Source organism: Protopterus annectens, chromosome 8.part1 (genome assembly GCF_019279795.1).
Source record: "Protopterus annectens isolate FY-2018-M chromosome 8.part1, PAN1.0, whole genome shotgun sequence".
NCBI classification, from domain to species: Eukaryota; Metazoa; Chordata; order Ceratodontiformes; family Protopteridae; genus Protopterus; species Protopterus annectens.
In genome coordinates this window covers 309940701-309951695 of record NC_056742.1, presented here as the reverse complement: position 1 = coordinate 309951695, position 10995 = coordinate 309940701, and the positions used below count along the sequence as shown (strand labels likewise).

The 10995-nt window shown below is 42.1% G+C and overlaps 2 protein-coding genes across 2 annotated transcripts in view; both read left to right on the top strand.

Annotated features, from left to right (window-relative positions):
* LOC122810122 (casein kinase II subunit alpha') overlaps positions 1–10995 on the top strand; it is a 1273718-nt gene that overhangs the window by 153245 nt on the left and 1109478 nt on the right. The window lies entirely within an intron of this gene.
* SPR (sepiapterin reductase) overlaps positions 1921–10995 on the top strand; it is a 274758-nt gene continuing 265683 nt past the window's right edge. The window contains exon 1 of the mRNA XM_044081654.1: positions 1921–1984. Coding sequence (XP_043937589.1) covers positions 1921–1984 — 64 coding nt within the window. The remainder of the gene's footprint in view (positions 1985–10995) is intronic.

Below are 10995 nucleotides of genomic sequence, written 5' to 3'. Positions count from 1 at the left end.
CATAAAGTACAGAGGAAACCCTCTAGGCTATTAAATATCGGATAACAGTGATGTTTTTTCATTCTGTATGTTGTATATTGATGTGGCTGATTGCTGGTGAGGGCATTGATTCCAGCAATTTAGTGTTGCATACCTCTTAACTATACAGATTTTTTCTGAGTGTCCAAATTTTTGGCTCATATTTTTGGTCTGTTCCTCATAAAGTCTGTGTTTTCTGACAAATTACTGGAATGATCTGAGGATTTAAGTCACTAAATAATGACATATTTGAGTTTCTGACTTCAAATCCTTCAGAAAATGTATGTCAAAACAAATCCTGTTGCTCTAGCAACCTACTTAAGCTTATAAGAGGAATATTTAAAATGTGTCCCTATTTTTGGGCCTTTGTCGTCGTCCCCCCACACACATTTTGTCAGTCTTTGTCCTTATTTCTTGCACTGAGCGGTTCAGAGGTATGTTAGTGTATGTTGTTACAGGGTTTTGAATTGATGAGGAAGTCGCTGACAGTTACTTCTTACTTCGCTGTGGGTAAGTACTGGGCAGTCTGTCTACAGACACTGCAGCCTAGCGATACTATTACCAAAAACGCTCCTCATTTTCACACTTAAAGTTTATGTTCTTTACAGTACATCACACAAGGACTCACGTTGATTCTTAAGATTTTTAACTACTGATGCACATTGGAAGTAGCATTATCAAAAGTACTTTACACAAGTAACACATTTTAACCATCTGATGATTTTCTTAGTTAAAGTTGTTAGTAAAGCTGTTTAGTAAATGCTGCACATTTTGCTCATTTGTTTCACATTTTGACACTAACCTTCCATCTCCAAAATGTGGAATACTGAGTGATAGGACTCAGAGAGGGGAAACAAAAAAAAAATCATTGCTAGTAGCGTGTTAATTGCAGCGTGTTATGTATACCTCTGATTTGACTGATTTTTGGTTAAGAATTTTGCTTGAGCCCTCTCCTAAAACTGGCAATTCTTTCCGAAAATATATTGCACTCAGTAAATGACACTCAATATACTTGCAGACTAATTTTCCTTTAGAAAATGTACATTCATTCAAATTATTTTTATGTCTAATTTACAGGTTAATGGTCACACAACTTTTGAATTTGTCACTGACATTGAAACTTTCATGATTATTTTTAGCTCTGTCCCCAATTGATGCAAGTAAAAAGTTAAGCACTATGGTATTGCAATTAGGAGAATCACTAGATCCCTCATTAGTTAGTGTTTTCTAAGCAGACTTTGTGGCAGTGTTGACATTCTCTTTAGTGCCTCATAGTTCTGGTGCCCTCCTTTTGTAAATACAGAATGTTGTTGTTAGTGTACCATTTCTACTAGTGCTGAGAAAAACTGCTTTGTGTGTTAACCTATTATTCTGCAGCTCCTTCAGAAAGGTTGTGCATGTATCTGAAACTATCTTTGTTGATTTAAAGATATTTGACATGCCTTTACCCTGTCTTTATCTTGCCAGTGTTCTTTTGTGTTTGATGTCCTTACGTTCACTGCTGCAGTATTTGTTACTGATGGCCGTGAAGCCAATCGTCTGACCAGCCTACCAAAGTCTACCATTGCTTTAAGGTACTCTGAATGTCACCTACACACTCCTCACATAGTGTATGGCATAAAAGTGACATTCAGGTGTACCAGGCTCAGAACTGATTCCCTGGTAGGAACACCAGTCCAAAGAGAAACCTGCACATCCAGGAAGGGAAAGACTAGGGGGGTGGAAGAAGGGAGTGAATACTGTGGCGGTGAAGGCAAGAACATCTACCATTGTGGTAAGATTTTACAAAACTGTACAATGTCCTTACATCTACAGCTACAGTATTCATTACTGATGGGAGAGTGCCAAAGCTCAAGAAGAAACTTGGGAGGAGGAAGCCGCAGTAGAGCCTTCTAAGAAACCATGAAGAATGGCATTAGCAAAGCCATCTATAACTCTGGAGATGCCATCCAGCTTGTAATGTTTGGTAAAGGTATGCACAGAAGTCCAGGTAGCTGCTTCAAGAATAGAATTAGTGTCTTAACCCTTGAAAAAAGCACCAGAAGAAGCCAGAGTGAGCCTTTACAGACAAAGGAAGGCTGTCTACTTGAAAAGTGTAACAAAAAGAAATAGCCTATGGAAGGCAGTGCAGGACCTCAGTATGAGCCACAAAAAAATCCAAAACAGGCAAGTACACATACACAAAATAACATAATTATTTTGACAGGGTCCAGGGCACTCATAGACGATACAATAAATTTACCCTCTGATGCATTGTCAACGCAGCACAGAATTGGAACACCAGTACTGGCCACTACTTCATACATTTCCACCAAAAAATTATTCCTAATTAATACAGTTCATTATATACACCGGAATTTAAATACCGAAATTATTATATTCACAAATCACCAATACGTTCATTAATAGTCACACTTTGGGCAACGTAGGCAGTAATACATGTTACAATGGTTCGTGGAATATTATAATATTACATAAAATCATTAGACATTATAAATTTAAGTATAAATATATGAACAATATAGCACAGAATAAAATAACACATCAAAATAGAAATATTTGTATAACAGCGAAATCTCCCCATTCCAAGAACGACTTGGCAGCCAACACTGGTTTATATTCTGGTATTCTTCGCCATTTACCAGGAATTCTTGTGGCAAATTCTGTTATGCCATGGGTACTAACAACTCTGGGGCATCGAAACCCACAAGATTTCCTGGTATTAATGACTCATTTCTGTTAAAACCAGTGCTGAAATATTTATATTTAATTGGTATTTTTATTTTATATTGAGCTGTGGTCGTTGTGTTTGTACTCTGGTATGAGTGCAGAAGTTGGGACAAATATCCAACATTCCAGAATATTAATTATACTGTTCAGGAGGAAAGAAATATGAAGAATATGAATGCAGAGAACTGTTGTTGTTGTCTTTTAGCTTTTCCCGGTAAGGGGTCGCCACAGCGGAACTCCGGTCTGCTAATGATTGGCAGTAGATTTTTACGAAACGCCGAGGTGCCAGCTTGACGCCCAACCTTCAACAAAGGCATGCCCATTTACACACATGTCTTTCGAACGCTACCCAACCGTGGGGAGGACATGCAGACTCCACACAGAAGGCAATGCAGAGAACTATTTCATTTTAAAAGCACTGTAATTTGATCAGCATTCAGATATAGAAACAGAATTTATGCAGACTGTTTTAGTTTTATCAGCACTGTGTTATTGGAAATGGTTTTCGGATATTGCTGACGTCTACCTTCACTGTACGTAATAAAGCATTCTTAACGGAACTACAGTGTGTGCAGACTTTATAGTAAAAATTAATAAAAAGACTTGGTCCGTAAAGGAGATGCCACAGAGAAATGGTGAAAATATCTTCCCGGTGTCCTCTAGTGTTCCTCCCGACTTTGTCCGAAAGTATTCAGCATGGCCATTGTGTTCTGACAAAGCTTTCACAACTGTTCTGAGTTTGCGCATGCTCTGCTCTTCATATGTCATGTACAGTTATAATCGGCAAATAATACCAGACTTTGAGTTTCATACTTTGTATAATTCACAAAAGTAATCCCTGTCAGTTAGCGTAGCAGACTAAAGCTCTGGGTTGCTAAGGAGCTGCTTGGTGTGACAAGATGTGAGGTTAGAAGCTTTTTTTTCCACTGGTTTTGTTAGAAGGTGTTTCAGGGACTTACTCTTTCAACTGCATGTTATCTCATATCTAATGGTGGTGCAGAGAAGTCAAGCTCTGCATTATTAAATTGTTACTTGCAGTGCCAAACGAGAAGGCCTTGAAGCTTTTTTCCCTTGGTGTCTACTATCCTCCCATATGTCTTGTACTGCAAAACTGTTCTGTTAACTTTCTGTGTGTGTAAAAGTATCTCTGGTGTCTAGTTCCCCTCCTCCCAGTATTGCAGGATTTGCTTATTAGCTTAGGGGAGTCGGAGGTGACAGCCCCACCCCTCCAACCTACATTCACAAACACACACACACAGCCCCCCTCTCACCATATGACACTTATGGAGAAACGCACCTGAAACCACTTGTCCCTCTGCATACGTACATGCAGACACTGAGATGTGTATATACACACCCACCCACCCCTCCTGTATTTGCCCAATGAATTCCTTGGCACTTTGTCTTACCCCCTGAAATTAATGGATGAATGCAAATTTTTGGCTGCATTCATTAACACAACTGGCTAAGCTGACACTGCCAGTTGATTCTCTGAATCACTCTGATGTGTACATGCCATATGGCAGGTAACTATGGGATCTGGGAGTATAGCTCTTAAAACGTTTGGCTACATACATGATCCAGCCCATCTATTTCCATCCTTTCTGGACATCTTGATCCAGTTCTGTGCATAGTCAGGTTCTCCCTAATTAAGAGAGATTCCCCCCATTAGTTTTAAAACCAAGATTTGATTGTTCCTGTTCTTTATGCCACATCTGGATGTAACTAGCTTGAGAATTGTCTGCATGAGAGACTGTGTTTTCTCTGCAAAAAAAAAATATATTTATTCATGAAGTGTGGTGGCCTGAGGACCCTTTTCATTCATGACCTGAACTACAAAGCTAACAAAAATTCTGTGAATGAGAAGCCATTAAAGACAGCTGATTGTTAACTACTTAAAGATCCTCATCATATTGATTGCTGCTGCAGTAGCCTTGGATATATGGTTTATATTCTATGGTTTATATTCTGCAAAGACTAAAGTCTGGCCAGCTTCCAAAGCTTCAGGGCACTTCTACACACCCAAGCTGTCGTATACCTCGAGCTGAGCTGACTAAGACAAGCTTGACCACCGAGCCCTAAAGAACTTTACTGCCTCCAAAGAATATGATCCTTAAAGGCTTTTTAGGATCAGCAGTTGGCTTGTGCTGTTCCTTTGCTGGGTAAATTAAGTTCTCTTTGAGGGGAAAAAAATCGTTTTCAATTATTTTTGTTTATTAATATTTTCATCTTCTGGAAAGCTATTTTAAGATAGAAGTTTGTGTTGTAATGGACTGCCGCACGAGACTTTATTGTACTTTTAAACGAGCACTTTTCCCCCCATCAGTTAAAAAGTTGCAAAAAATATTTACTTTTCTTTCTGTGGAGAAATAAAGTATTTTTGTGTTATTGTGTTTTTGTATGAGAAAAGTGGCACTAAAGCAGCAAAAGCCAGTAAAGTCTAGTTTCCTCAGGAAAGAGGCACCATTTTTGGATTAACCATGGCGCAAACTACTGTTCCCATGGTCAGTCCTTCAAGCAGCAAAAAGAAAAAGAAAAAGTTAAGCAAACAGCCATTGCTACCAAAGCATGCTAGCAGTTTGCCTCATCCAAATGGGTGACTCTGCTGTGGCCATTGTTTTACTCAGACCACACCTCTTTTATGCCACATCCCTCTGGTGTAGCACGTACAGCCGCTGTGGACTGTATTGGTCATGTCTTCTCTGGCTGTTGGGATCCTTTCAGCTAGCAAGGGAAAGCCACTCTTCTTGGTGTTAGAGGGAACAGGGGGTCTTCTCTGTTTTGTCAGAATGTTGTGCCCATCCCTTGGAAGCTGCTTCTGACATTTGTAGCACTGCTGGCCCCATTTTTTCCGTTTTAAAAGGAAACTAAACCTAGTCTAGTACCTACCTTATCTGCCCGAGGGCATTTATAAGCCTAGCCAGTGTGTGTCTGCTTTCGCCGCCCAACCCATTGATTAATTAACTGATCCTCTGTCAAGCAGAGCCAATGAAGTGATGATCCCAGGGGTGTATTTTCTGTTACCCATCCACTTGTCAAGGTTTCTCTTAAATGTTAGTGAGGGGGTCTGCCAGATGTAATTTGGAATTTTGTTCCAAAGCATGGAGGAGTCTCTGTGACAGTAATCTATCCCTCCAGCATGTTCTATTTATTGTTGTGGCGAGGTTTAGCTCATTTAGGTGGAGCATGTCCATCATTTCTGAGTTGGACATGGCTTTGTAAGTCAGGCAGAGATCATCTCTGAGTAAGCGATTTGCCACTGAGTACAGCCGGAGTTTTTTCAGTCGGGCTGCATAGGACATATGTTTTAGGCCAATAATCTTCTTGGTGAGGTACTTTTGTGGTCTTTCCAGCTGTTGGAAGTGTCTTGTGAGGTACATCCCAAATGGGGCATTGTACTGTGGATCTAATGAGTGATGAGTAGAGGGGTACTATAACCTCTTTATTTCTAGATGCGAACCCTTTAGTAATTAGATGGGCCACATAGAAGGATTTCCTAACTACTTTGGCAATATGATTATCAAAGGAGAGATTACTATCTACCTGGGTCCCTAGATCTCTTATTACCTCTTCTGTATTAAGGGGGCTGCCACCCTATGTGGTAATTTGTGGGTATTTTGTTTTTCCCAAATGGGATGACTATGCATTTTTTTGGCATTTAGCTTGAGGCCATGACATTGACACCAGGTGTCCGTTTCAGTAAGGCCCTTTTGGAGGATGTCCGTGTCAGCCTGAGAGTCAGTTATGGCTCCCCCTTTTAAGTCATCGGCGAACTTGGTTAGCCATAGTCCTCCTGTGTTTACCTGTACTTCTGAGAAGTATATGCTGAACAGTAGGGGTCCCAGGACTGAGCCTTGCGGGACACCACTTGTGACTGGTTTAGAGTCGGACCTGGAGCCTGCTATTCTTACCGTGTGAGTTCTGTCTCTAAGCCAGTTGACAACCCATCTCGTGACATAGGGGGTTTATGTTCAGGCTGATGAGTTTTTCTGTAATACCAGAGTGGAGAATGGTGTTGAAAGCCTTGGCGAGGTCAAGGTAAGGCTGTGTGAGCCACCTTTCCCTCGTCTATGGCCTTGGTGACTGTCTCAAAGAAGTCAACCAGGTTTAGTAGGCATGATCTGCCCCTTAACAAAAGCCAAACTGGTTCGGGTCAAGTGTTTGGAGGTTTCCAATGTCTTTGTTAATGAGTTCCACGATGCGCTCCATAGCCTTGCAGACCAGGCTAGTCAGGCTTATGCTACTCAACACCAGGAGTTTAAATCTCAAAATGCACGCGCTCGAAGCACTCCTCAGTATGGAGAACATCGACATCTGTACTGTTATTTTGCTTTAAGGGCTGTGATTGTGCGGCACACTGATTTTGTTTTATGTGTTTCGGTCTGTGTCTGATAGTTACCAGGGTCAGTTGTGGCCCCTCCTTTCTGGAGAGGAATTACAGTTGCTGTGCTCCATTCTGTGGGCACGTAGCCTGTGGAGAGGCTGAGGTTGAACAGCGTGTTTAGGTGGGGTTTGGTTCGTTGTGTAGTTCTTGCAAGACGCAGCCTGGGACAACATCTGGTCCCATCGACACTGTGTTTTTGGCTTTTGAAAGGGCTGTTTTCACCTGTGCGTCTGTGATTTTTGGGACACTACACTTTTCTGGTATTGTTGTGGGCCCTTTTGGAGGTGATTGGGGGGGGGGTGAAATTGCACTGAATCTGTCTGCCAGGATGTTGGCAATATCAGTAGGTTCAGTATATTTTGTGCTGATTTGCACTAGTTGACTGTATATCTGCGAGTTGCCACTTAGATTCTTAACATGGCTAAAGAAGGCTTTGTGGTTATCTCTTGAATCCTTGGCTATTTTTCTTTCAAAGTTAGCCTTGGATGATTTCATGAGGGACCTTAGTTTCTTACTGATACTGATCAGGGATGTCTTTTCTTCTTGGGATTTGTTTCTTTCTGAACTAGTTTCCTCCTCCTATTGTATAGCCTGTTTATTGAGGAGTCCACCAAACTGGTTTCCTTCTCTTAGAGGAGCGAGTCTTAGTTTTGCTAGGGATGGCACAATCCATGCATCCTTGTAGGTGCTCAGAGTGCATTTGTAAAGGTTTCTGCATCTTGGGCAGCATTATCTTTGAAGTTTGCTTTAGAAAAGTCTTTTACTGTGGTTTCCTTAGTTAGGTGTGATGGTGGAGTGTGGACATCCAGAGTGATTAGTTTATGGTCCGATCTAGCTGACTGGTTGACCTCCGGTGTGGAACACCTGTCACCCATGTTAGTGATGATCAGGTCCAATATGTTTTTACCTCTGGTAGGGGAGTTTACCTGCTGATCCAAAGCATTTGAGTTGATGAATTCCAGGAAGCGCCAGGCCTGGGAATTTGTACTGTAGTAGGTTTCCCAGTGAATGGTAGGGTAATTGAAATAGCCCAATATCAGGGTGTTCGGTAGGGCCTTCATGTTTTGCAGTGTCTCCAGTAAGGTGGAGTGGTGGTCCTGGGTCATGGAGGGTGATCTGTAGCAGATTTGCCCTATGTTAGTTGTACATGGATGATCTCAGAGGTATCATGCTGTGCCACTAACCTGGAGGTGTAGGTATCCTTGATGAATATGGATACACCCCCCTCCATTTGTGTTTCGGTCTGTGTTCTGTGGCCGAAACGTGTGGTATGAGTTGTAGCCCAGTAGTGCTGAGGTGCTCTCTGGAGCCTTGAACCAGGTTTCAGTTACTATACAGATGTCGGCGTTCTCCATACTGAGGAGTGCTTCGAGCATGTGCATTATTGGATTTAAACTCCTGGTGTTGAGTAGCATAACCCTCAGTTTTTTATTAATTGTGCTGTTTACGGAGGTGGGTTTGACTTTTGAGCCTTTCCTAAAAGAGCACTATGGGGGCAGCAAGAGCCTTGGCCAGTATTTGAAAGCCTGGGGGTGGCCTGTGCAAGCCGTCTCTTGCGAAGCAACGCGGCTAGTCGAGCATGTCGTCCCAGACAGACACTGGATCCCCTTTGAATGACACCAGAAATTTAGACAATTGTTGAAATTGATAATTTTTCTTTATACTGGGGTATCATTCTTGGTGACGGCAGGATGCTACTCAGGGTCAGGGTCATACCAGACTGGGTTGCATGATCGGAAAGCTCTTCCATGTCTCTCTTCATGTAGTCCAGGGAGGTCCGTCTCAGGTCATTCACACTAACAATGACAGTCATATTTGTACTTTTTCTGGAGTGACCTGAGTGCTTGTGTTATGTGGTGGATTCTGGCTCCCGACAGGTAGCTAACAGTAGCCTTCTGCTTGTCCAGCCTAGTGAGTGGGACGTCAGTGTGCCTGACTATAGAGTCCCCTATTACTAGTATGTTAGGTATGTTATTTCGCCTTAAGGGCTGTGATTGTGCGGCACACTGATTTTGTGTTTTGTGTTGTCTGGTTTGTGATGGGAGGTGGAGGTGCAGGTTGTTTGGGTGTCTGCTTTGGAGGTCTCTGATGTTTTTTCAGGTTTTTATTTAGAGCCACTGAGTATGATTTTATGTATTTTTTGCCACTGCTGTTTTAGTAGGTCTGTGTGTGGCTGGAGGTGTGGTGCCAAGTATTAACCTTCTCCTCTTGATTGTCTGTGCCAGTCTTTGGTGAAGACAGGCTAGCTTCAAGTTTGGCTGTATAATTGCATCTCTCGCATATGTTAGTGTTTTGTGGTAGGAGAGAGGGTTGTCTGTGTACATGAGGCAGCTGTAACATTGCCTCAGGATACCCAGATTCACCAGCTGGACTGGAGAGTGCACCTGAAGTTGCCCTTTGGTCATGCCTGAATAGTAGGGTGAGCTGCTTGGTCACTTGGTTGGTGAGGAGTGAATAAAGAGCCTTGTCGTGCTGGGCAATCAGTGTTGGGGTATATTAGTGCTTGCTGTTGGGTCTGAGCAAGTGCTGAGCTGTAAAATTCTTTGAGTGCTTGGGTTGAGAGTTAAACTAGTTTCAAGGGAAAAACTGAAGAGGAGACTTAGTGGAGCCGGGAATAATTTAACCGTAGCTAACCCGCACTGCCCGGTTTGCAAAACCGTGCAAACGTGGTTTTTGTAGTAGGGAAATGAAAGAGAAATTAGCTCAGAATGACCAATAAACTACTAACTTCTGGGCTGGAACCACTCCTCCGGGGACAGATAGGTTGCTCAAAGCTCTCCTCTTTCACAGGTGAACAGAAAAACTTCCTGCTATCCAAGTAAGGTATGGGCAACTCAGAAACTAGTGTATCACAGCCCTGAATTCAGCACTAGCCTGAAAACTGGACTATACTAGCTTAGAAAGGCAGGAAACAAGGAATTTTTTTGCTTGTTTTTTTTTTTGAAAAGATAAGGCAAAAAACAGTAAAAAAAAATTACACTTAAAATGGCTTTAAACGTCTACAAACGATCAGAAAAGGTTGTCACACTTGTGTGTAGCCTACAGCAGTTAAATTATTTAAACAAAAAACTTTTTAAAAGTGCTGGTAGTACACTATGTGAAAAAAACAAGCTTTTAAATAACAATAACTGCTGGAAAGTCTGCGTTTAGGCGGAAAACATAAGTACAGCCAGAAAGTACAGAAAACTGATACTTAATCTCCAAAGTCTCTCTCCTAAGCTAGAAGGCTTGTATCAGTTTAAGGCTTTCTAGTGCTGGCCAGTAGGTTAGTTACAGGAAAGATGGGAAACCAATGCAGATGTGGTCTTTTAAACCAGAAAGTTGAAAGAGACGGACAAACTGTCCAAATGGTCAATAAATTAAAATTTCTGGGCCAAGAACCTCTCCTCGTGGTAGACAGGCTACCTAGTGCTTACCAGTCGCACTGATAAGCTAGAAGGCTTTCTTCCAACACAGAAAGGCTTGCAGGGCTCAGAAGCTTACCAACAGTCCTGGATACAGCAGCCCTGCATCTGGACTAGGCTAGTTACAGGAAAGGTGGGAAACCAGCGCAAGTGCGGCTTTTGAACCGGAATGTTGAAAGAGTTTGGGAAAAAAACTGCCAAACGGCCAATAGTTACAATTTCTGAGCCATGAACCACTCTTCTTGTGGTAGGCTATCTAATGCTTACCACTCCCACTGATAAGCTAGATGGCTTCCCTCCAACACAAGCTTGGGGGGCTTACAAAGAGTTCTGGATGCAGCAAATCTGTACCTGGAATAGACTAGTTACAGGAAAGGCGGGTAACAAGTACAAACGTAGGCTTTTAAGCCAGCAAGTTGAAAGAGATGGAAAACTGCCCAAACGGCAAAATAAACTACA